The 26,426-nt window shown below is 37.9% G+C and overlaps 7 protein-coding genes across 7 annotated transcripts; 4 read left to right on the top strand and 3 right to left on the bottom strand.

Moving 5' to 3' along the window:
• Positions 1-685: 685 nt before the first annotated feature.
• On the top strand, positions 686-979 carry K441DRAFT_568299 (uncharacterized protein; the record flags this gene model as incomplete). Its single annotated transcript, XM_067643825.1, has 2 exons — positions 686-820; positions 857-979. Coding segments are annotated over 2 exons (258 nt in total), but the record flags the coding sequence as incomplete, so codon positions are not given.
• Positions 980-1,634: 655 nt separating this feature from the next.
• K441DRAFT_495920 (uncharacterized protein) lies at positions 1,635-2,387 on the bottom strand (the record flags this gene model as incomplete). The annotated part of the gene is made up of 2 exons (XM_067641998.1): positions 1,635-1,950; positions 2,215-2,387. Coding segments are annotated over 2 exons (489 nt in total), but the record flags the coding sequence as incomplete, so codon positions are not given.
• Positions 2,388-3,415: 1,028 nt separating this feature from the next.
• K441DRAFT_662233 (uncharacterized protein) lies at positions 3,416-3,895 on the top strand (the record flags this gene model as incomplete). Its single annotated transcript, XM_067649007.1, has 1 exon — positions 3,416-3,895. A coding segment is annotated over one exon (174 nt), but the record flags the coding sequence as incomplete, so codon positions are not given.
• A 153-nt stretch (positions 3,896-4,048) lies between these two features.
• Positions 4,049-6,569, bottom strand: K441DRAFT_706407 (uncharacterized protein; the record flags this gene model as incomplete). Its single annotated transcript, XM_067653657.1, has 9 exons — positions 4,049-4,753; positions 4,807-5,122; positions 5,159-5,179; positions 5,281-5,421; positions 5,556-5,623; positions 5,854-5,880; positions 5,914-6,007; positions 6,320-6,389; positions 6,539-6,569. 9 exons carry the CDS (start codon positions 6,567-6,569, stop codon positions 4,496-4,498), a joined length of 1,026 nt encoding a protein of 341 aa, XP_067502515.1. The 3' UTR covers positions 4,049-4,495.
• A 546-nt stretch (positions 6,570-7,115) lies between these two features.
• Positions 7,116-7,404, top strand: K441DRAFT_568065 (uncharacterized protein; the record flags this gene model as incomplete). Its single annotated transcript, XM_067643818.1, has 2 exons — positions 7,116-7,195; positions 7,287-7,404. Coding segments are annotated over 2 exons (198 nt in total), but the record flags the coding sequence as incomplete, so codon positions are not given.
• Positions 7,405-8,790: 1,386 nt separating this feature from the next.
• On the bottom strand, positions 8,791-9,713 carry K441DRAFT_662235 (uncharacterized protein). The gene is made up of 4 exons (XM_067649008.1): positions 9,649-9,713; positions 9,578-9,580; positions 8,967-9,184; positions 8,791-8,936 (listed from the first exon to the last, which is right to left on the bottom strand). The coding sequence occupies exons 2-4, from the start codon at positions 9,578-9,580 to the stop codon at positions 8,864-8,866; spliced, it is 294 nt and encodes a 97-aa protein (XP_067502517.1). The 5' UTR covers positions 9,649-9,713; the 3' UTR covers positions 8,791-8,863.
• An 11,493-nt stretch (positions 9,714-21,206) lies between these two features.
• On the top strand, positions 21,207-21,449 carry K441DRAFT_567754 (uncharacterized protein; the record flags this gene model as incomplete). Its single annotated transcript, XM_067643807.1, has 2 exons — positions 21,207-21,308; positions 21,354-21,449. Coding segments are annotated over 2 exons (198 nt in total), but the record flags the coding sequence as incomplete, so codon positions are not given.
• Between the last annotated feature and the right edge of the window lie 4,977 nt (positions 21,450-26,426).

The raw sequence follows: 26,426 nt of genomic DNA on the forward strand, positions 1-26,426 counted from the left end.
GCTACGTAACTTAGCTACCCCTTATCCTATAGCTTAATTAGTTTTAGCGCCTCCCATACTATCTTAATTAATCCGTTTATATCTCTTCTTAGTAGTTCTACTACTGCTAATATAAGGTCTGTAACACTATCCCTTTCCTTTTTATTTTTATCCTTAAAGATATCTTCTATCTTTAAGTTATTTATTAAAGGTATAACATTCCTATTTTTAATTTAATAACCTTTATTATTCCTAATACCTCCTATTAGATCTTTTATATCTAACTATTATAATTAGCTAGTAACTATAATTCTTTTACTTAGTAAATTTATACTATTCTATTCTTATTATGCGGAAAAGAAGTTAGTATATATTATAATCGCGGCTCCATTTAGTTGCTAACCTTTTTTATACACTAAGTATACGCGAGCGAATATACGATTATCCTATAATATTCGATCCGTTTTTAATACTAAGTATACACATCTTATTATTCTTTATAACCGTCCAGTTCCTTATCTAATTTATTATAGGGTCTTATATATTAGAAGTGGCTAGTAAAGTCTAGGATAGAATAGATAATGCGTAAATCTTTATAAAGATAGATCTAAGATAGGTATACTATTAGATTAGAATTAAGGAAGGTACTAAATAAAAGGCAGCCTTTAGGTTAAAGGAAGGACTATATAAACTATTAGTTATATAATTCGAAATTATAAATATACTAGTAATATTCCAGAAGCGAATTAATAGCGTATTAGGAGAACACCTTAATAAATTTATTATAGTATACTTTAGTGATATTATCTACTTAATAAATAAGGAAGAGTATAGAGAGCACGTTAAATAGGTCTTAAAGAGACTATAAGAAGAATAGATACTAGTAGCAATTAAGAAATATAAGTTCTTTATAAAAAAGACTAATTTTATAGGATTTATTATTGAACTAGGTTATATTAGTATAAACCTAAAGAAAATAAAAGCTATAGTAAGTTGGTAGGAACTAAAGAATATAATATAGTTAAGGTTATTTCTAGGGTTTTATAACTACTATAAAAGTTTTATAGTAGAGTAGTTAAAGAATATTAAACCATTTATAAGGCTTATCTTTGCTGATCTGGGGGTATACCCCTTATATCCAGGATTTTGCCTTTGATGTCGTTGATAGAATCCGATGACTTCACATTTAGGATGATAGTTTTACCCATGAGATCCACGACAGATAGCTGCCCGACCCAATAAGAGTATTCTACGATTTTCAATGTATCACCCTTTGTTGGATTAGGCATTGTAGGTGTTGGAGATCATATTTATAGAAAAACTCACATTCTCAACTCGGTTACTTTCCAAAGTCGATGTACCGCCTACTAAGTCGTTAGGAATAGGCAAATAGCGACAAAAATAGCATGCTGTACTAGCTTACTTCCAAGGAGGGTTGCTTTGGCCTCCGAGAATACGGACCCTTTGGAGTCTTGGAAAGGCGAGGCTCTTCGTCGGTAAGTGGCGAGATGCTCATTTGGTCTGAAGGATAGCTCGAAATCTTCCTGGAGCTTATCCATTAGAGTGGAAAGGGAAGCGCTTTTACTTGTTTGACATGCCAAAGTTTGGGGAGGGGAAGCGTTTGTTTCAATTTTGATCACAATCATGTCATCAACAGGAGTGATCTCGAACTGCAGTCCACCGGTGGCTTCCTCTCCGGTGACTTGCCCTTCCACTGAATATCCAGTTCCAGCCGCCATAGCAACGAACTGTCGAACATTTCCATCTCTAGTGGCAATTCCATCAAGCCAAAGCTGATCTGGAACGACAACGTAGTCTTGGATGGACTTAGACTGGCGGAGTAAATTTTGCCGTCGCAATTTTGTTGCTGCGGTCTCTACTGCAGGTTCTCCAGAAATGGCATTGACTCCACCAACATATATCTTGATGGTATATGTACGTGTAGAGTGAAAGCGTATCCACATAGCTTCTCTTTCTATTCAATCGGTAAGGACAGTGGTAAGAATGATACTAGGGAAGTATATGTCATGGCTTGGAAGAAAAGGGAAATGATATATATCAGGATCACTATCGTAACCGATTTTTAAGGTCTCTCGTCTAGAATGGTCTAACTGGTAGAGGGGCATTCTTTCAAGAACCTAGCCTACGACATATGCTAAGGGGGCAGAACTCGACTGATGCCACTCCAGGAACTACAACTATGCTGCCTAAGTAATGTAGAGTGTAGGAGAAGACTTACGATAGAGTGGCATGAATAATCCTCCTTTCGCACTCATGTTCTCTGGTAACTTGTTGACATAGTTCTTGACCTCGTAAAGAGGAAACTCTCCCAGAGAAGGCGGCAAGGCTGAAGTATCCTTGTTATCCGGGACTCGAACTGTGCGCTGGAACGATATCTGTAGATCATCAAGATGGACAGTGTTGTTTGCCAGTCGAGGACTAGGGTTCCAGACAGAAGTGGAAGCCATTTTGAGAGGAGGTGATTGTGAGGGAAGAGAGTTCACAGCAGCTGACGAAATCCAAGTGGAGAAGGCTGAAAGACAGCCTCGCGACGCCATATTATGGTTTTCTGATCGCTGTTTATATCGTTAGCCACACTGAGGACATTGCCAATCTGTGTATGGACTCCAAATATTTCTACTAAACCTTTAAGAAACGTTCTCTAGAGAAACAACACCAAAAATGTCTCCATAGCAATGCCACTATGGACCTTAAGGACCTCTCTAGCAACTGGAAGAAGCTGCAGAGGACGCTCTAAAAAGACTCCCCCAAACCACATGCTCTAAAACCAACCCCGAACCCGCTAAAGCGCTCGACTAAGCATCACACTGTAGTACCCCAGAACGACGTGAAGCTGGCCAAACCTGCCTCTACCACCCTCCCACCCTCCAAGAAACGCAAAATGGAACCCTCTATAACCCCAATCTCACCATCTGCACTCACTAATGACGACGATACTACCACTAACCCGCTTACTCTCCTAACCCCCTCCCCCCACTACCCCGACATCCCAAATGTGGGCCTCTCCCCTACTACTATAGTAAGCAAATACATCGCGCTTAACTGCGAAATGGTCGGTGTCGGCCTGGCGCCCTCCTTCTCCTCGTAACTCGCGCGCGTCTCGCTGGTGAACTACTATGGCCACCAGCTTTACGACAGCTACGTGCAGCCGGTCCTCCGCGTGACCGACTACCGCACGCCCATCTCTGGCATCATACCGCACCACCTGCGCGCCGGTAGCGGCGCGCGGCCGTTCGCCGTTATCTAGCAAGAGGTCGCCGCGCTGTTGCAGGACAGGGTCCTGGTGGGGCACGCGCTGCGGCACGATCTCGCGGCGCTGCTGCTCGTGCATCCGAAATGGTATGTCCGGGATACGGCGCGGTATCCTGGGTTTCGGGCGCTAAGCGTGGGGAGGACGCCCGCGTTGCGGGAGCTGGCGGAGAGGGTGCTTGGGGTAACGATTTAGTGTGGGATGTATTCGAGTGTGGAGGATGCGAGGGTGGCGATAGCGCTGTTTCGGGGGGAGAAGGAGGGGTTTGAGAGGGAGGTTTTTAAGCGGTTTAGGAGGCCGAGGGAGGAGAAGGGGAAGGGGAGTGGGGAGGAGGAGGGAGGGGAGGGGGATGGGGAGGCAAAGAAGAAAAAGAAGAAGAAGAAGAAGAGGAGGAAGGGAAAGAAGTAAGGGAGGGAGTAAAGTGGATATTGTATGGAGAGCAGAAATGCTATAAGACGGAAGTTAGGGTCGAGTCTAGAACTGGATTTTTCGGGACTTTGAGACCGCTAGAGAAAGTTCTAAGAGAATTGGACAAGCAAACTATACCAGAGTTTACGGAGACTAGGAGAAGCACCACAGATGTCTCCGGCGCAGCACTAGTAAGAAGTCGATATTGGGCTATCTGTAACGTTAAGTAGGAGGAGGGGCGAATCTACGCTAAGAGAACTAGAGCTTTATGTTAATAGGAGAAATGGACGGCCGTAAGGTGGATTGAGATTCTGTCTATGATCATGAATAGGGTTACTACGTACGAGATATTAAGGAGCAAAATCATCTAATTAAATAGAACAATTCAACCGCGAGTTCGCGTAATACGCTCCTAAGATCTACTTCTATAATACCAGTCCTCTTCTTTATAGCCGGATACCCCTAGCATCTCTAGCATTCCATAAATTCTTACCCCTTATAGCACTTATTAAAAACCCTAAAGCAAGTCTTAAGGGTGAAGACAATCTAATTCATCACAACGCTCTCTACTACCTCATTGGTATCATCAACATCACAAAGCACATACTCCAGCCGAACTCCAATTCTCACAAGGCCGTCCCTCCACCACAACCGTGACATCCAGCCGACTTTGGGCAAAATCACCAGGACGCCCCCCTCCCCGTCTCGATAAACAACCTTGACTCGGCCCTACGCCACTAGACTCAGCAAATCGCAAATCGCAAGCGTGGAAAGGGCTCTCAGGCGAGAGCGCGAGCAAGAGCAAAAGTCCCTAGGCACGCTCGGTGGGTGTTTAAATTACAACTGCACATCCTCCATCAACTCCGCCACGCCCTCCCTCGTTACAGTAACCACAACATCGCCCAGTGTCCTTGTCGCGAACCCGGCCTCCGAATACGCAAAACAGCACTCCCACTTCCTCCTGAAAACCTCCATGTCCCGCTCCCCCATCCCCGCATGCTCGTGCCGAAGCGCTGGCCGGACCTCCGCGCCGAACTCGCGCAGGAACGCCTCGCGCCACAGCCGCGTCGCCTTCGCGTAGTGCGAGCCGATATTCTCGACGCCGTCGACGACGGGGCGCCGCGCGAGCCGGCCGCGATGGCGGAGACCAGCCGCGTGACGGCGGGCAGGTGGCCGCCGAGGGAGATGCAGCGGCGGATGAAGTCGTCGGAGCGGGCGTAGGCGGCGTGGCGGGCGTTGGGGATCGTGATGCACTGGAAGACCACCACCCCACCGTCGCGCTTCAGCAGGCGGTCGATGCCGGCGAAGTAGGTTTCTAGGTGTGCCGCGCCGACCGCCTCGAGCATCTCGATGCTGATGATCTTGTCATAGGACCTCGTGGTTGGGGTCTGGAGGTCGCGGTAGTCGGTCTGCTGCACGGTGATTCCATCCGCGAGTCCTGCGGCCCGGATGCGCTGCTCGGGGCTAAGCGTTGTGGTGGCTACGGTGCAGCCAGTCTACTACACGGCTTGGGTGGCGAAGCTGCCCTAGCCAGTGCTAATCTCGAGGACGTGGTTAGTTGGCTTGGTGTGTGTATATTAATAAAGCGCTGCAGTTTGTGCCTCTAAGCGTCTTTAAGCGACTTAGTGGCGGAGCGGGGGTCGGATTTGGGCAGCCATATCGGGCACGAGCATGTTATGTCTGGGGAGAGGAAGGCGGAGAACATGTCGTTGCTGTCGTAGTGGGCGCTGACGTTGAGCTCGGCGTTTTTAAGGCTGTTGCTTCTTTAGGCTATTCCTACAAAGCTGTTGCTTATAGTGGAAGTGAGTGTAAAACCATTGGATAGTTGGAAGCGGTTAAAAACGAAAGGTTATAGGGCTTGTAAGCGGTTGAAGCATTACAGCTAGAGTCACAGGACTTTACTTTAAAGAACTCGGTTAGATCTAGATAGAATACTTCTTTAAGTATATAGCTTTCTAAAAAGACCTGCGTTTTATTAGCCTATAATCCAACCATTACAAGGCCTATGTTAAAAGAATTCGTATACTAGATATGCTTTAAAGAGCAGTTATAATAGCTCTAGAAGCAATAGCCACGTCTAAACGTATACCACTGCCTTAATTCTGGTGTTCTCGATTTCCTTTCCGGAGCTATATAGTAATTGGGTACGATTACCGAAGCATTCTAAACATAGAGATGTAGAGTAGCTAATATACTATATTAGCTAAGAGTACTAGTCGAAACTAGAACTTCTTATTGTGAACGCGTAGAAGTACCACCGGGTAACTAGGCTGCGCTTTTAGATTTCCGTAAATGGCTAAAGCCTCTTCTAAATCGCCGTTGTATATTGCTAGACGGCCGAACTTAATACTTTAGAATAAGATAGCACTGCGGTCCTGGATAATAATACAAGAGGTCCCTATGCTTATGCCTAAGCGGAGTTCCATAGCGTTTAGATACGCTTAAAGAGCGGATTAACGAGAGCCATTAGATTGATGTGGAACTTTTAAGAGTGTCAAAATAAAAGATTATAAGGGATAAGGTATACTGGAACGTGTATAAAAGCAAATTAAAGAGCTAAAGAGCGGTGATAAACAAAGAGATGAAATAAATAACGCTCTCTATAAATTAAAAAAGTTGTTACCGGGACCCTCGCAGGTAGTTCCTGTTACTACTACAAACGTTGTTGACGAGGTAATACCGGAAGAGCATAAGCCAAGCAGTGGCTGCCATGACTGCACTCTCGGGTCGACTTACTTGTGGGCTAGTGGAGCGTGCAAAATGTGTTAAAATTGTTTAAGATGCAGAATTAATAACAGGCTCTTCCCCTTCTAGCCATTTGATGACGTTTTTGCGCCTACTGCGAGTCGGGATAGAATATAGCGCGGTAGATGCACGTACGCCGATCGATATTAATATTAATTAGCGGCATTATTGCTGCCGCTTTATGCGACGATAATAAGGCCTATGGGATCTTCCGTTTTCGATTGCAGGGTCTAATGCTCTGGAGGCAGTCGTCGGGCGTCTTCTCCGGCATCTAAATCCCCCACATGTTGCAGCAGTGCCCATTTGACGTTTTCTATGCCTTAACGAGCCCGGGCAATGCTAATTCGCCCTGATAAAGTCCGATATTAGAGTTACATTCAGCCTACTCCATTACGCCCATTTCAGCCGTTATACGAGCTTCGCATCTATATAAAAAAAAAGCTTAGCACGGCTAAGCGAGATGCATCTAATCTAATCTACATGCATCCCATTAGACGCGAAAAGTCGCGACCTTCCTACAACTCCCGTATCTATTATATTAGCTATACAGCAATCCAACACCAAATCTACCAAATGTGCTCTAAATATTATTCTATATTATCTCAACCATAATAGCTCCGTTAATGCCACCAAAAGATATTAAAACCCTGAAGTCGAGACTAGTGCGTAATATTAAGATATATAACCTATTACCGATAACCTAACTCTGCTAGATGGCATAAATACCGCTTATTTCCGCGGACGTAAGTTAAAAGGAAAGAATCTTAAAATACCGGATGGCTACTGGGGTACGTTTGCCCATTAGACTCTCCTAAAGTCTTAACTAATCTTATATAGGTTCTGTCTTAAATATTACCAATAAAGTCGCTCTATAGATAAACAGTGAGAAAAATAATAGCTCTAATGATAATAAGGAGGATAAGGATGAGGATAAGGATGAGAAGCCTGCCGAGGTTAAACTTGCCGAAGAGGTTGGCTCTTTTGACGAGATAACTATATAGAGTTATGAGTTAATGCCGTTAGAGACAGACAACCCTTACTTAAAAGGAGTATAAGAGTGGATGGCTTTTACCAAAGCGGTATGTTAAGCTGCTCTTATGAACATATTGGTGCTAATTCCGTTAAATACATTGTTCCGATAAAGAAAATTTAAGCACGGGCCCGAGGAGCTCCTAAATTATAGCAGGCGTTTATTTATTAAAGAAAGCGTATTTAAAGTTTATGGTTGTTTAAATTTGGGTATTACTAATCTTGTTGCTTTGCAGGCAATAGATATTAAATTTACATAAAAAGAAGAAAAACTTAGAACGTTCAGATAATAGTATATTAGAAGTTTTATAACGTTATTACGCACCACTAACCCGCCTAAAACAAATATTGGTTCCTATAAGGAACCTAACGCCCCCTCCGAAACCCCTACCCGAAATAGTAAGGCATAAACAGTAGTTAACTTACGCTCTAGAACTTACTTAGCGCCCCTAGCTACGTGGAGAAATTGGTTAGTTTAGTGGCTTGCGTTCTAAAAGGGCCGGGAGGAGAGGTAAATATCCTATTCCGGCGGATTTATTTCTGCACTAGAATCGGCGTTAGTGGAATGTGCCTTTCTGCTCTTTAAAGTACTCAAACAACCTAATACCGCTGCTGCATTAGATCCGCTAGATGGCGATATCTATACAGCGGAGGCAACACTAACTGAATGTAAATCTCGGGTATTAGAAAAAGAGGAAAGAACTATTTATGCTTGTACGGTAGAGTCTCGAGGCGAAGGCCTATTGCGTTCTTAATTTTTAGTTTCCTTTAAAGTACTACTAGTATCCTGTGGTTTTGCTTTAAATCCCTTATCTATACGCAATGAGTTATCGCTTAATAGCCCCTTAGGAATACGCTTTGCTAGTACTGTTTAATGGTATAATTTTAGAAGACTGTCCTAGCAATTACGGACTAAATTTATTAGAAGACTGTGCAGCTGCTCCTTAAATGGTTCCACCTCCTTGTCTATAACTCTTTTAAGTTATATCTTTACAACCTGTGGCAGCTCGCACCTAGAATATTCTTTAAACCTAATAAATTCGGACACTGATATCTTATCCCCGTTGGTAGTCTAATTATATTCAAAATCTGCCGACTTCAATTAGCTAGTTTTATATTTACGCAAATTCTAATATTTTACAGGGTGATGGTATTACCGAGGGGTTGTTATCTAGAAACAGTATTCGATAGACTGCCTTCTACTTATCTTCTTCGGATTGCACGTCCGCCGACCGCTTTTTACTTCTTAATTTTTTCTCCTGCTCTTTATTTATGCCCTACATCCGCGCATTTTCTTAAATCTCGCAACTTGGTGCAGATCTTAAATATGCATTAAGGTCAGATTTAACAGTAAAAGACTTGCTATATCTAGGGTATTAGATCGGCAAAGAATAAGCCCTGTATAAATGCTCCCTGGTGGCTGATTAGCCACTATATAGGAATATGTAATATGAAAACTAACTTTAACCAGTGGATAGTGGTAAATCCTAGGAACCTATAGGATCTCGATCCGAAGGTTGAGCCTTAATATAACCTTAGATTTCGTTTAAAAAACGGGCATGCCAGCCTGGTAGAAATGCTTCGATTGCTGTCTAAAGAAGCTATATTAACCTTACGGATTTTCTCTAAGCTATTGTCTTTATTATATGGCTCGTCTCGGCCTTTGAGACCGCGTTTACGTTTTTTGGATATGCCCTTATTAGATAAGGGACTAGCAGCTAGCGTTTCGGTTTTTTGGAGGCTAGGAGAGCTCTAGCCTTTATATAATGCGCTAAGAGTAGAGACCTGATCTACTATAAGATAAATTCTAAAATGCCTCTTCCGCTTCTTCCCGACGATGTGTAAACCGGCAGAAAATTTCTTTAATAAAAGCCACTTGGTATATGTTTGCTAACTAGAGGGCCACTTATGGAATACGCTGCCTATAATTTTTGTAAGCGAGGGTAGGAATGAATTATTTTATAATAAAGCGTTTACCTTAATAGTTATCGGACCGAAGGCTTCTAAGAGGCTTACAGTGGAATAACTAAGGCCCGTTGAATAGTAGGTCTTGGCAGGTTAAATTTTTGATATAGATGACCGCGAATATTGGGAAAATAGCTGAGCTGAGGACCTGGTGTGAAGAAAGGCAAGAGAAATGCGAACCATGACCGCGAATATTGGGGGAATAGCTGAGCTGAGGACCTGGTGTGAAGAAAGGCAAGAGAAATGCGAACCATGCGCAAGGCGAAAAGGCGAAAAGGCGGCGGATGCCTAGATATACGTGGCGACCCTGTGAGGGCGAAAAAAGCGCGCTGTGCGTAATGCGCCGGGGTTTCGTGCGTAAGGTAGAAATGCGCGAATGCGTAAAACTGTAGCGTTGCTTTCGTTTACCAATTTAACCAACTAGTCGCGTTTATATGACAAAAAAACTATAAGTCCTATTTATTTTAGCCAGATACCTTACTAATAGCTATAGAAAGTATACTACCATAAATACTCTATACATTCACTAAAAGATAACTATAATATAATCTAGGATTATGCGGTATATGAGATAGGTCCACCTAGGCACACTGCCTAGAATTCCGGTTATTCTGCGGCGTTAGAAGATTAACAGCTGCTGATTGCTCCTAACTTTCTATGGAGTGTATAGAACGCAGATATATTGCTATAACTCTTTGTCCACCGGTATATCCGGTTCCCCTACTTTAGGAGATTACTTCCTAAGCTCTGAAACCACAATTGTTGTTAATCCACAATTTAAATCCTAGTGAGTAAAAAGGAGCTCGATATATCCTCTCGCACCGTTTTTAGGCGGTATTCCGCTGTAGGATCGTCCTATCGTTATAACCTTGGTGCTGTTTTGGCACAATAGGAGAACAAGGGGGAGCCTAAGGGAAGTTAACGGATAAACAGGTCACCGAGTACAAACCACTTCTTATAGTGTTGGTCCTTCGTATATCCCAATATTGATGCGTTTCTTTCTTCACGGCGCCTCTCGGAATAATCGAAATAGAAATTAATTTCGTGGGTATTATAGAACACCAAAATTTAAGTCGGAAAATTTCTCTCTAATGTTGTTACGCTATATCTACGATAGCCCAAATGTCTATAAGCGATTGTTAAACGGGATACCGCCGCCTTTTCTGTAGTTACGAGAGGCGGAGCTGTAGGAGATTATAAAAAGCTTGGATTAACTATATAGAGATTCTTTATAACGGATACCAGCTTGGCGCTTAAGAGATTACGAGGCCGCTAAAGGCTTATACTCGGAGCTGATATTAGATATACTTTAGAAAGGTTGCCTACCGCTTAGTGCCAGTAGTTACGTGAAGGAATTAATAATCTGTACTATATTGGGACTGATGCTCACATGCTAAGCAAGTTGCTGTAGAATACATTATCTCGGTTATAAGCCACAACATAGATTAAGCCTCCCCCGCCAATGCTGAGAAACCAGTATAATGTCTTCAGCGACATTATGCCTTTGTTTCCCTCAATAACTCTATAATAGTGACTATGCGATAACCTCGACGCCGAATCTTGGGGAGCGCTCTACGCAGCATGGGAGCCGTCCATATCCTACGGTTATGGCAGATAATTATTCCACCGGGTCATAACATGCTTAGTATGTCTCGCATTAATACGCCAGTAAGGAATCTGCGGATTGTGTGGATATATGCTGCCAAGAACTATTCGGTAGTCCAGTCTGCCCAGCATCTGGCGCATCCTTTCGCTAAACAAGCCTGAACCCAGTCGAAAGTATTTAGAGGGAGGCTCTATATTAACGGCAGCGTATGTCTTATTAAGCAATCCTTCCACGGAGTAAATCTACTTAACAAGAGTAGTGTTACTAAGGGGTCGCGAAGGCTTATTGTGCATTGCATGATTTCCTAGCTCGTTTCCGTTGGGTATTAGGTCTTATAATATCTGCTCATATCCTGCAACTTGTGATTTAATAATAAAAAAGGTAGCCGTTGCGTTGTTGGCTTTGAGGATCTATATTATCTCTCCGGTATATTCGGACGGCCTATTATCAATTATAAGCGCCATAATCTTTAAAGATGTCAAGGCTCGCTAAAGGGCATCTGGCCACCGGTGCTGGAAATACCGTATCAGAAAAGTAGGTAGCTTATATATCGCGTAGAAAGGTGCAATAAAAATGCAAATGGCACTTAGAAGGATGGGCATTACCGTAATCCTAGAGCGCCAAGTTCTCCTACGGAGTTTGGGGAGCAATCGAAAAATTCGGGAGACATAAGACATGAAAAATTAGTGATTTATAACTCATGTGGATAGGGAGAAGGTATTGCAAACAATAGCTAGGATTAGAGCAAGCTCGGTAATAAGCGAACGCATTGTTATAAAAGGATTACCTCAGCGAGCTCAGACGTGATTTTGGTTGGCGCGGATATTCTATTAGTCCGCTGTGCTAACTAACCCTTTATGGACGCGCCGCCAAAATCACGTCTAAGCCTATTTATTAAGACTTATTAAACTTAGGCCACTACTAGTCATACGGGGTGCAGCTCGGGGGGGTCACGGAAAAACTTGGCAAGGTTAGAAAGTTCAATAGGGTCAGAACCTTTCTGACCCCACTTAGCTTCTAAGCCCGCTAAGTTTTTGCATTTGCAGCGCATATATAACCCAAAATACTTTATTTTATAGAATTTAAAATATTTAATAAATTATAAATTATATGCCAGGTATATGCAGGGCATATGCAATAATAAAATTAATAATCTAAGTTGTTAAAATATACCTACATACGCATTATATAGTCTTTATATATACTTTGCATATGCTTACTCTATATACTTTACCTATTCTATTTTTATCTTACAGAGATCTTACTCCCTTATATACTACCCTCTAAAGTATTGCCTTTATATTCTATATAAGATAGGCTATATTATAGTATTTATTTAATATATATAATATAAAATAATATTCTAGAATGCTTAAGGTATATATACTTAGTATATACTTCCTATTAACTATAGCATTAAATAAATAAGCTAAGTTATTATAGTATAGACTATGTATATATGCTGCATATACTAAGCCTATATATTTACTAGTTTTATATAAGGTAGGCTGCGCTATAATATCTCTTTATATATACTTAATATATTATTACGGCACTGGTAAAAACTGGTAGATTGCGGCTAGTAGATATTAGTAGATTATAGCGGATAGTTATAGATAGTTGCAAACAGTTATAGATAGTCGCAGACAGTTTTATACAGTTCTAAATAGTTACTATTACGTAACCAACGGATTATATATAACGTTAAGCGGCGCTACCCCCCATCTTCTTTCCTTTTTTTAGCTTTAGATCTTTGTTTATAGACTACCATTCGTACAGGCTTGCGCGTCCCTCTTGCTGTGCTTGTACCTCAAATTAACTAAGTCGCTAATATTATCTAAAGCTTAACTACCTCTTCTTTCTAAGAAGGAACTTAAAAATATTTATAAACTATAAATAAGAACAGAACACAGAAATAGACCTAAAGACTATTATTAGAACTTAAAGAATAAAATAAAACTAGAAGAATAGAAAAGAATAATAAGATCTATAGAATACGCATAGACTAAAACCCCTATAGAATCCTACTAGAAGTTACCCTAATAACTATACCATAATACTAAGAAATATAGTAGCTGGTAAAGTAGCCGTAGGACCCTTAAATACCTCTAATAGTAAAATAGCAACTAACTCAAACTCCTAGGTAGAGCTTATAGTAGCTAATACTAAAATTAAACAACTTTAAGAGCTACTTAAAGCTAGAGAACCCCCTATACCTAATAAAGAATTATTAAACACCTAGTGTTAGACCTTGCGCTACCTATACGGCGGTATAAGCTGTAGAGCTTATAAGGCATTCCAACCGGCAGCCCGTCCAGTCGCGAGACACTGCTGCTATCTTTTTAGTTTGCATGGCCGAGTGGGTTGGGCTTGGGCATGACACCTAGAGACTTGCTATAGTCCTTAAGGCTCTAGCCCAATATATAGTATTAGTATTATCGCAGTCCGTAAAGGTTGCGGACCCCCTATTACTTACAGACGGAACCAACCCTATATTTAATAATTAAAAGCTTTAATTATAGGATAAGCTTAAAGTTAATGCAGACTACTTCCCTACTACTTAGGCTAAAATAGCCTATGTCTTTAGCCGTACTAGTAGGGACGTATAAACGCACCTACGTCCGCGGTATATACAGGACTTAATAAATCCCTTCCTTTCTAAAGAAGAGATAATTATCTACCTATTTTTTTATTTATAAGGACCCCTTTAAAGTATAAAACGCCTAATTTAATTATAAAAGCCTAAATATAAAAATAACAGAGACCTTCTTAGCCTTTTAGACCCGCTTTTTATACCTAGCTAGCCAGGCTTAAATTCCCCAGAAAGATTTAATGCTAGACCTATTTAATAAGCTTACCCTAGACCTACAGCGAGCTATATTACTAGTTTTTACTACTATATAGACGCTAAAGGAACTTACGGACTAGCGCTTAGCTATTAACTAAGGCCTTTACTAAATTAAGGCACGCGCCAAACGGTATAAAGCTAGAAACCCTTTAAATTAGACTATAAGCAATATAAAAACGGCCCACAATGCCCTAGCACAATCGGCAACCCCTATAGCACCACCCGTATAGCCCGCCGCCAATTTAGCAGCTAGCTATACGGCTAGTCCTGCCATAAGTCCAGCAAATGCTCGGCCTACGTACAGTAACCCCTATATATAGGCCCTTAGTAATTAAGAAGCTTACTTCTCTTATAGTTAGAAAGGTTACCGTATAAAGAATTATTTAACGGGCGTAAAAGCAGATAAGGTTTTATTAATCTAGGAGAATAGCGCAGAGTTAGAAAAAGAGGAACCCTAGAAAAAAACTCCTCTCTAGGGTCAAAAGGAATCGATATATTAGATATTAATTTAGGTTAGCTAGTTAGTAAAAGAAGCTGCACTATCCCTTATACTTTATTCCGTAATAAATACCAAGTTTTAACCTCTGCTTTAGTTAACTCTAGAGTAAATACCCTTACCTTAATAGATACCTAGTATACCGTAAAGCTGGCTGACTTTTTAAATGCACTTATTAAAGAACTGCCTAAACTAATTCTTATCCGCGGGTATAACGGGCGGATAGGGCCACCTATTATAACTATCTTATAAACTTACCTCCGTGTTAACAGATAAAGGTAGTATAATATCCCCTTCCTTATTATAGACCTAGGTAGCTATAATATAATTTTAAGGCGAAAATAGCTAGCCTATTTAGGCTTATAGCTTAATATACGGAGTAGACGGCTTATCTAGCCTAAAACCTTACCCCTAACCCCTTCCTTTATAAAAGAAATCAGCATTATAATAGAAAACCTTATACAGCCCTAGATTAATACTATTTATTAGGCCGATGATATGCATAAAAACTAGGCCTTTAAGAAAGATATATAGCTTAATTTGCAACGGATCTATATACTACTTCGCCCCTAGACTACCTATATCTCGCCACCCGCATTAAAGACCTAGAAAGTTAGTAGTGACCTAAAAAAGCCCCTTATAGAAAGCTTAGGCCCTATATAGCCATAAAAAACAGTAAGGGACGTTAGACGTTATACTAAACTAATAGATTAGAGGGATAACCTACGGAAGATAGAATAGGAGCTAAGAAAGATTATAAACCCTAAACCATAAAATACGGTTTAGAAAACAGCTATAAGGAAACTAGTAGACCTCCCACCAGTTAATATATACTATATTAGTGCCGTAGGATTTTAATAGAACTTAGTTTAGCCTAATACTATCGCCTTTATAATAAGCTTATACAAAATTAATTAAATAATTAAGGAAAAGGGAAGTAAGCTTAGTGGATAAAAAGCGAGCTTATAGATAAGGAACTAGTAAAACAAAAGCTACCCTATTAATACTAGAAATTTAAGAATATATTCTTTAAAGTAGCGTCTAATATACTTCTACCTTACTGACCATATAACTATAAAATTAAGATTAAGCAGGGTAAAGAAAATACCCTTAGCTTTAGCCCCCTCTACGAGCAGTTTATTACTAAATTATAGGCTATAAAGTAATATCTTATTAATAACCTAAATAAGGGCTTTATTAAGCCTAGCTAAGCCCCTTTTACATTACCTATTTTTTTAATTAAAAAGCTAAATAAAGGACTCCGCTTCTGTATTAACTACTATAAGCTAAATAATATAACCCGTAAGGACCGCTATCCGCTACCCCTACTTAATAAAACTCTAGCCCAAATAAGTAAAGCTAAGGTCTTTATAAAGCTTAATATCCGCTAGGCCTTTTACTAAATTAGGATAAACCCTAAGTCTAAAGATTTTATTATATTTTAGACCTATTACAAAACATATAAATATAAGATATTCCCTTTTAGACTAACTAACGGACTAGCTATATATTAGCGGTATTTCTAAGGGACCAACAGGCAAAGGAACGAGCCGTAAGGGCAGGGGACAGGCTAGGAGAACGTATTGGCATAAAAGTGCTCCGCGAAGATTACCCAGTTGAAGTCTCAGCGGTTCCCCTAAGCCTTAGGGTAGAAAAGGGACGCTAGGCGGACAATACAGCAACCATATATAAGATAGTAAAATAAACGGAACGCCTTATACTAGGACTCGAGATTACCCGAATCTAATGGCTACGATAGGAAAATGCAAACTAAGCATACGATAAGAATAATAAAAGAATATAAGGGTCGCCAGAGACTCGCTAGGGAGGCGCCGGTTAAACGCATAGCTCCCTTATCGTTAGCATATATATACCAGGAATGCAAAAACTCCTTATCCAAAAAGGTATTATTATAAATGGCCTTATATACGACATAAGGCTTTATAACCACAGACTCCGCCTAGAACGATGCTATCGCTATATATAATAGGGACACACCTAATCCACATACACAGCACAGGTGTGCTGCGGCCACTATATAGGCCCCTATAATACAAGATATTACTTAAATTAAGACTAAACAAAATATATAAACTGCTACTAAAGCATATACAAGGCGTGGGAGAGAGAAGACTATATTAAATATAGGAGACGGAAGGTAAGGGCTTAACAGCTACGGGAATAACTATACGCTAGGTTATACGAATGGAAATAATAGGCGATAAGCTAGGGGGGCGTAGGTGCCTTTCTAGCGTTTCCTACCTTTAACACTAGGGGGCTAGGCTAGCCATCCCAAGCCTTAACGGGTTAGAAGCGACGCCGCGCGATATTACTAGACCGTATAGGGACATAAGGGTTACAGGGAATATAAGGGAGAGGACGCCCTATAGGAAGACCCTTATAAACAGCTATAGCAAGCTTAAAACTAGGATAATTAAGAATTAGACTTAACGCGGCAAATATAATATTCGCAGCTAACTCTTAAAGGGTATATAGCTAATTAGTAAGAACAGGGGAAGAACCGGAGATAATAATAGATTTAGACATAAAAGCGCTAGTAGGAACATAAGATACAGGAATAGAAAGCTCCACATAAAATAAGTAGTAACTAGGGTGTAGATATAAGAGATAGAAGTTCTAAATATCCTAGAGAAAGTGGAAACAGAAGAAGTAAGGAACGAAGGAGAGGCGAAGGACCCTCGCTAGGAGTCTGCCACCTATCCATTATATAGTATAACTACGGCAATACAAACCACTATCTCATAAGGCCCTTACTAGACAGCCTAGACCCAGAAAAACACTATATCCTTACTATACAAGAGCTATATTACAATGCCTACACATAATTAACATACTGCCCCTAAGAATTCTAGCTCCTATACAAACCAAAAGCAGCTATACGCGTATGCTTTATAATTAGCAAGGCTATTAGCCTGTCCTTATAGTTATAGCAGGTAGTTAACCTAGATATTATAGTAATAATAATCCAGATATATAGGGGACCGGTATAGATTATTAATGTATATAACCCTAGGGTTAAAGGGGTCCTATAAACAGAGAACATTATATTAGTAATAAGCTTACTAGAAACCAAAGGTATAGAGTTTATCCTATTAGGAGACATGAACCTCTACCACCTACAGTAGGGGGGTATCTATATTGCTGCTGAATAATAGGTAGAGTGCCTACTAAAAGCTATAGACACTGGGGGCCTTAAGCTAGCCACCCCCTTAGGAGCAATTATATAGCAATAAGGCACCACTAGAAGTATAATTAACCTTATATTTATGGACAAAGGCCTATACTAAAGACTTAAAAGGTGCAANCCTAAAAAAGAATAGGCACTCGCCTTAGACTATATCCCTATTTAGATATAGCTAGATCTGGATATTAAGGCGCAACTAAATAGTAAAAAATATGTAATAAGAAAGCTTAAGATAAACAGCTTCCTTAACATAGTTAAATAATAACTTTAAGACCTAGAAGAAATCTACCCGATACTAAATAAGCGAGGCTTATTAGCTACCCCTAAGGAAATCAACTAAAGACTAGAAAGGATCTAGGTAGCAATTAAAAACGGGCTAAAAGAGTACTGCCCGGTCTTAAAACCGGGCCCCTACGCGCGATACACATAGTCCGCATAATGCGCAATTCTTATCACCAGCTAACGACGAGCAAGAAGAAAATATATAAGCAGCTATAATCCTAAAGACGAGAGACAATATAAAGACATAAGAAACTAGCTAAAGAATACCCTAAAAAAAGAAGTAAGGAATAGCTGGAGACAGTTTATAAATAAGTATACTATTAACCCGAGCCTCCCCTATAATAAAGGTCTTTAGAGGATAGCAAAATAAGTAAAAAAAAAGGTGGGACGTCTAGTAGAAGACCTACACCTTCCGCCCCTATAAAGACTAGGTAAATTACTAGCCATAAGCAACAATAATAAGAAGGCAAAGATCCTTATAGAAAGATTTTTCCCTTAACCAGCTTTAGTAGACCTCAGCGATATTATAGGCGAAGCACTAATAACTCGCCTAAGGGTTAACAGTAATATAACAACCGAAGAAATGGCTAAAACTATTAGCCGCCTTTTAAATAATATAGCACTAGGACCAGATAGGATCCTAAATAAAGCCCTAAAGACCTACGGACCACTAATAGCACCTTAGCTTACGGATATAGCTAAAGTATACTTTATAATAGGCTACTACCCAAGACTTAGAAGAGCTATAACAACGTTTATCCTACGTAAAGAAGGTAAAATAGACTACTTACTCCTAGGAAGCTACCGCCCTATTGCCTTAGAGAATACCCTTAGCAAGATCTTAGAAAGGGTAATAGTAGACCGTATAGTAGATATAGCTAAGGAACACGCCCTATTACCACAAAGCTAAATAGGGGCAAGAAAGAACCGCTTAACACTATTAGCACTTACGCTACTTACTACTACTATTAAATCTGCATAGGCGATGCAAAGGGACTTTATAGTATTAATGCTTAGCCTAGATATTAGTGGCGCCTATAATAATATACCCTATAAGCGTCTCCTATATATCCTTAGGGTAAAAGGCTTCCTAGAATAGATTATATAATTTGTTTAAGGGTTTACGGGTTAAAAAGAAATATTACTAGTCTTTAGCGGATACTAAAGCCCCCCTATTATAGTTGCAACAGGAATACTATAAGGATTACCCCTCTTGCCTATACTCTTCCTTTTCTTTATAAGCAACCTACTTAACTCCTTTAAGGAAGGGGCGACCTAGGGGATAGGCTTTATTAATAATATAAACCTAATTATATATAGGCCAACAGCCGTAGAGAATTGTAGAACACTAGAGAAAGTATATAATACCTATATAAAATAGGTAAGACGATATAGAGTCCAATTCTTACTAGAGAAATACCAGCTAATCTATTTTATAAGAAAACGTAACTAATCTGCAGATTTTTAGCATATAATTCGCATCTGAGGCTTTAGGGGTTAACCAGTTTAGGGCCTAAGAGTATTAGGAGTATAGGTAGATAGTAAGCTCCGGTAGAGCGTATATGCGGCGTAAGCGGCCTATAAGGGCTAAGTATAGTATATTACATTATCTAGGATTGTTAATTTTATATAGGGTTTATACTTCTAGAGGTCACGCCTACTATATATAGTAGTTATCCGGCTAACTATAATGTATAGGTCTAGTATCTAGGCCATTAGAGAATCTAAGAAAGGCCCCCCTAAATCGCTCCTTAAACCACTCTAAAAGGTCTAAACAGCCTGCCTTTAGAGTATAATAGGCGGATATAAGCGAACGGCCACAGCTCTACTTAAGAAGGAAGCTAATATTCCCCCCCTATAACTATATATTAAAGCCGCTATAATATAAAGGATATAAAAGGAACGTAACTCTAATATTATAAAGTATATTAAGACATGCCTAAATAAACTATGGAGGGATCTTAGGGCGCCTTATAGGAGAATAAACTAATAACCCTAAAGTAGGGAAGATATATTAAAGAAATAGGTAAAGAAAGTAGAAGAAAAATAGTGCTGCTTTAGGGCCTAAGCCTATATAGAGGAGAAAGGGAGACGCGTAAGAGGCTAGTAAGAACAATAGTAAAAGAGAGAAAGGAGCTAAAGTAGAGCATAAAAGAACGCTAGGGGACTATCTACTGTAATATAATACTGGCTGAACCAATGCTAAAGAGGCGTATAGGAGTTAAAGGTACAGAGGCTAACTAAGGCAAGAGAAACCCAAGCCGTAGTATAGTTAACGCTATAGGGGGTAAACACCCTAGGGCTCCAAGAAGGCCTAACGAAGGCAGAAAATATAATAGCAACGCTTTTAAAAACAGGAATAATAGGACTAAAAGACTGGCTCTACTAGGTGGGTGTCCTAGTAGGTAGCCTAAGATGCGAATATGGCTAGCTAAGATAGAAACTAAAACATATAATACTATTATGCCCCTTACGCACTAACTAAGAAGTAATACTCTTAGTAGCTAGTATAGAGAACTATAAGATACTGCTCTTAATATAAAAAGGCCTTAAGGCGGTTACCTAGTAGCTTATTAGCTAAAATATACTAAACTAGTTCTAGGTTACAAAGGAAATAATAATAAAGGGTGGGGGGGCGAGTAACGGGCGCCCCTTAATGACTCTATAGTAGCAGAGTAAAGTATATAATACTAGCGCGTCCGTAAGCTAGTTACGGCAGCAGTGGTTCTCAAGGAGGTCAAAAAGTAAAATAGTAGGAGCACTATAGGTGACTCGTAGGCGCCTCGCAGGCGCCTTATAGGCGAGTCCCAAGAGGCGGGGAGATAGATTACGGGGTTTTCTCAAGTTAAGTCTTTCTTAAGTTAAGTTTTCTCCCTATATATAAATAAGGAGTAATCCGCGTGGGCCTAATAGGGATCCAAATCGGATGTTAAGCAATGAATTATTATTATTATATATTAGCGGTATATAAATAATATACTCTTTAACTACCTTAACGACTTTTATACAGCTTATTTAAATAATATTATAATCTACTCTAAGAATAAGCTAGAATATAAGAAGCACGTCTATAAAGTCCTATAACAGCTCCGCAAGGCTAGCCTCTAGGTTAACATTAAGAAGTTAAAGTTTAGTATTAAGCGTATAAAGTACCTAGGTTTTATTATTAGTATAAACGGAATTAAAACTAACCTAAAGAAGACGGCCGTAATTAACTAGTAGGCACCCCCACGGACCGTAAAGGGGGTATAATTATTTTTAGGGTTTTATAACTTCTACTAACACTTTATTAAAAACTATAGTAGAATCACCCGGCCTCTTAACCGTCTTACTAGAAAAGACTAACCCTTTTACTTTAACGCTATATATAGGCAGGCCTTTAATAAGCTTAAGAAACGGCTAGTATCGGCTCCCCTATTTACTTATTTTAACCTAAAACAGCCCTTAATACTAGAAACTAATGCCTTAAATAGCGTAATAGCTAGTATTTTTTCCTAGAAGCAACTAGACAGAGAATAGCACCCTATTATATACTATTTAAAGACTATAATAAATGCTAAGCTAAACTACCATATCTATAATAAAGAAATGCTGGCTATTATCTCTAGCTTTTAGCACTAGCGTATATAGCTAAAGGGGACCTATAACGGAACCTTGTAGTAAGAACTACGGTGGGCTCGTTATTGGGCTAGGTGTATAGGTATTGCAAGTAAGTTAACAACGTAATAATAACTGGTAGAGTGGTTGCCTAATAGATTAACTTTAATTATATTCTGAGAATCACTATAAGGAAAGAACTATCTAGAGTAGGGACTGTGGTTCTTTAAATATATAACCGTACTCCTAGGAAACCCTCCTTATATATAAAGTACGTGTGCTCTATCTACTTTATTATAGATTATATAGATTATATAGATTATATAGATTATATTACATAACTTAGTTACTATTTCTTATTATATAGTTTTACCAGATCTATTCTAGACTATACCTATATTAACCAACTAGCTTCTTCTAACTGCTCTTTAAGTAGTTATAATATTATACTTAAAGCGTCTATAACACCATCTCCCTCCTCTTTATCTTTATCCTTAAAGATTCTAAATATCTCTAAGTTATTTACTAGAGGTATAATATTTATCTAATTAATTTGGTTAATATTGTTACTTATTATACCTAAAGTAATTTCTCTTTCTTTTATAGTTTAATGTGCTCGCACTATTGCTGCTATACTATCGCTGGGTGAAATAATATTATCTTTATGTTCTCGTTATGCAAAAAAGGGGTTAGTTTACGTTGCGCTAGCGAGTCCTTTATTTTAGTAACCTTCCTTTTATTTAAAGTGCACTAAAGCGAATATTTATTTGTCCTGTAACGTTCGCTCTGTTTCTAACGCTAAGTATATATATCCTATAACTCTTAATAGTCTCTAAGTTCCCTAAGTAATTTATTATAGGGTTTTATATTTAATCTACTACTGCGAAGCTTAATAGTAAGCTCTTAAGCGCTTTTAATAAATTATATTAATCGCAAGAGGTAGAATAGGAGGCTGCGGCTGCTTAATAGCGTGCCCTTAAGACTTGTCTCCTAGCCTCTACTTATCTTTTACGTCTTAAACAGGTTTATAAGAAGGTTCGTTTTAAGAAGTAAAAGCTTATAAAATAAGGTCTATAGGAACTTAGTAATAAGAGAACTAACTCTCTACCTATAAAGGGAATAGCTTTAAGTAGTTTAGTAGTTGCTCTTCCTAGGTCCCCCTTAGGTAACTTATTCTTTGGCGATTCTTCCTTATTAATGTTGCCTAACCTATTCTCTTCTAATACTCCTATACCTTTCCTATAGCGTTCTTTAAATTTTCTAGTGGTTCCTAGGTAGTCTTATCGTAGCCTATTTACTTTATTTTGTACTATATTTTATTATCTACGTCCTTATAACTAACAATCTTTAAAACTTACTATTTGTCTTCTTCTCGCCTTCTATATATATTTACTTCGTAAATTAGTGGCTTAATATCTCTATATACTGGCTCTAGTATTGCGATATACTATATAGGGTAGATTTTTATTTTGGCTAGTAGGTTTAACTTAAATATAACTAGTAAAATCCTTTACGTAATTTTAAAAGGTCCTAGTCTAACATAGTTTAACTTCTTACTTAGTTATCGACTCTTAAAATTTTTATATAGTAGCTATACTTTATCTCCCTCCTTAAGATCTAGTCCCTTAGATCTCTTAGCATTATAGTACCTTTTTATCCTTTATTATACTACTTTTGCTATTTCCGTAAGGTTCTTATAAAGATTTATTAATATCTCCATTCTTTACTTTACTATACTATTTATCTTCTTTACTTAATATGGTAATAATAATGTCCTTAGCTTATATCTATAATTCGCCTTAAATAGTAAAGTGCCTATTCCTTCTTAAGGTATTATATTATATATAAACTATATAACTAGTAATAATAATACCTAATTATTCTATGCGTAATTAATATAGTATCTTAAATACTGCTCTAGTGTCTAATTTAATCTTTCTATTTAACCGTCTGTTTGCCAATAATATATAGTAGAAGTTACTGCTCTAACTCCTTGCTCTACTAAGAATACCTCCTAAAATACTACTATAAATCTTAGATCTCTATCTAATATAATTTTGCTTAGTGCTCTATGTCTTATAAATACTTCTTTAATATAGATTTTAGCGACATCTTTCGCTAAGATTTCTTCTATATACGCTATAAAGTATCCCTACTTTATAAGCTTATTTACTATTACTAAGATTACGTTATAATCTTATCCGGTAATAGAATCTCTTAACTTTAGCAACTTAATAATAAAGTCCTATAATATGACCTCCTATAGTCTCTCTGGTATTTTAATAGGTTATAGCCCTCTATATAGCTTATGCCTTATTAGTTTATTTCTCTAATAATCTAGATACTCTCTAGTAACCTTCCTAGCTATTTTTTAGATTCCGTTAATAATATACTCCTCTTAGAGTCTTAACACTAATCCCGTGGCTTTATTATGTCCTTAAGTTAATCCCTTATAGAAATCTTCTATAAAGTGCTCTGCTATACTTTTTAGGATATACTTTACTTCTTAGTTTTTATATATATCCGTTTATAGGTCTTCTAGCTATACTTCTAGAATTCTTTATACCTAAAAGCTTTTTAGTAACTTATAAACTTTCTCTAACTTATTTTCTTAAGTTACTATAATTTTTAGATAATTGTATCTAATTAACCTATCTATATCTCTTCGCAGTAAAGCCCTTAATAGCTTTTTATTATTTTATAGTTTAGCCTTTTAACTTAACGTATCAGCCCGCGTGTTATTTATACCCTTAGTATACTAAATCTCGAAATAGTATTCTATAAGTATCTCTACCTATTTAACCTATCTTTAATTAAGTTCCTTTATTATTAGGAATCCTGTTAGGTTCTTATAATCTATCTTAACTATAAATAGTTTTTCTATGCCTTATAAGAATGCCCTCTATTTCTTTAATGCTATAACTATCCCTAATAACTCCTTGTTATAGATATTATAGTTTAACTCTAGTAGTGTTATTTTTTAACTATAGTATGCTACTAGGTGCCATCTATCTAAATATTTCTATATAAAGTATACCCCTAGTGCAAAGTCTAATACATCTATTTTTATAACCGTCTTTAGACCTAGTTAATAGATTTTAAGAACTAGTTCCTAGGTAAATAACCTTTTAACTTTCTTAAACAGTTCTTATTACTCTTCTCCCTATACCTATAGTTTTTCTTTCTTTATTAACCGTATAAATAGCTTAATATCCTTTAACTATTGCGCTATAAACCTTCTATAGTAATTGCAAAACCCTAAAAACAATCTTAACTGCGTAACGTTCTCTAGTTCTTACTAATTTACTATAGCCTCAATCTTCTTTAGATCTATACTAAGTTAGCCTAGTTTAATAATAAATCTAATGAAATTAGTCTTCCTAGTAAAGAACTTGCATTTCTTAATTGCTACTAGCATCTATTCTTCTTATAGTCTCTTTAAAACCCATTTAACGTACTCTCTATATTCTTCCTTAGTTATTAAATAGATAATAATATCGTTAAGATATACTATAACAAATTTATCTAAGTGTTCTCCTAATATATTATTAATTCACTTCTAGAATATTACTAGTACGTTTATAAGCCTAAATTGTATAACTAATGGTTTATATAGTCCTTTCTTTAACCTAAAGGCTGCCTTCTATTTATTACCTTCCTTAATTCTAATCTAATGGTACGCCTATCTTAGATCTATCTTTATAAAGATTTACGCATTACCTATCCTATCTTAGATTTTGCTAATTAAGGGTAAAGGATACCTATCCTTTCTAGTAATGCTATTTAACTATCTATAGTTAATATACAGCCTTAATTTATTATTCTGCTTTAGTACAAACAGTATTAGATAACCCGCTAATAATTACAATAGTCTAATATATCCCTTTTATAAGTTCTCTTAGATAAACTCTTTTAATGCTCTACCTTCTTCTTTAATAAGCTTATAGATTGGAAAGAACCTTAGACTTATTTCTAGTTCTAATTCTATCCTATAGTCCTATACTGTATACTCTAATAGCTTTTTACTTTCTAATAACTATAGTTTCTTGCTATACTTGTGGTATCTCTTTAGTACATAGCTTAGCCCTTTTTCTATTTTCTCGTAGGTCGCTCCTACTTAGTACCATACTATTTTGGCTTATTATTACATCTTACGGCGTTAAGTATCCTTAATATTGACCTAACCTATAACCCAATTAATCTTTAAATTATATTCCTATAACTAAGGCATTCCTAATACTACCTTATTATTCCCTAATAGTAATATATTAAAAGACATCTCAATTTATCTCCCTTTAATAGTTAACTAAATAGGTCCTGTTTTAAGATTAATAATACCTCCTCCATAGGCTATTAGATCTCCTAAAATTATTACTAATAAATAAGGACATTCCTTTTTCCTATGCGGTAACCCTATTCTTTTAACTGCTACTAGTAAGATATAGTTCCTTATTGCTTTACTATCTATTAATACCTCAAACTGTTAATCTTGCCATTTAACTCGTAAATTTAGGTATTTTCCTTAAATTCCTTTAAGGGTTTAAGGCTTTACTACTAGTTCCCTCTGGTTTTATAGGCCTCTACTTTTCCTAACTACTAGCCACTAGATCCTATTTATACTTAGTCTAACTTAGGCCAATACTTAGTTCGCTTTTTATCTTTAATATGCTATAGATACGTATTCTTAGGACATTTATACCACTATTATCCGTCTAGGTATTCTTCTATAAGGAATCTTTCTAGTTAAAGTATTAAGTCCCCTTATTCTTAAACTTCTACTAGGTGCTAACTATGCATATACTTAGCGTTTTAGTATTTCGCCTTATCTGCTAACTACTATATCCTTACTAGATATTTCCAATTCTTATCTTTTAGTGCTCTATGCATATTACACGCATTATCTATATATACGATCTATGCTAACGTGTAATGTGCTTAGTGTCTTAGGTTAACTCTTAGCTTGTCTTTATCCTTAAGTTTAAACCTTTCTTATAT

This window comes from Cenococcum geophilum (assembly GCF_001692895.1).
Source record: "Cenococcum geophilum 1.58 unplaced genomic scaffold K441scaffold_29, whole genome shotgun sequence".
Taxonomy (NCBI): Eukaryota; Fungi; Ascomycota; class Dothideomycetes; order Gloniales; family Gloniaceae; genus Cenococcum; species Cenococcum geophilum.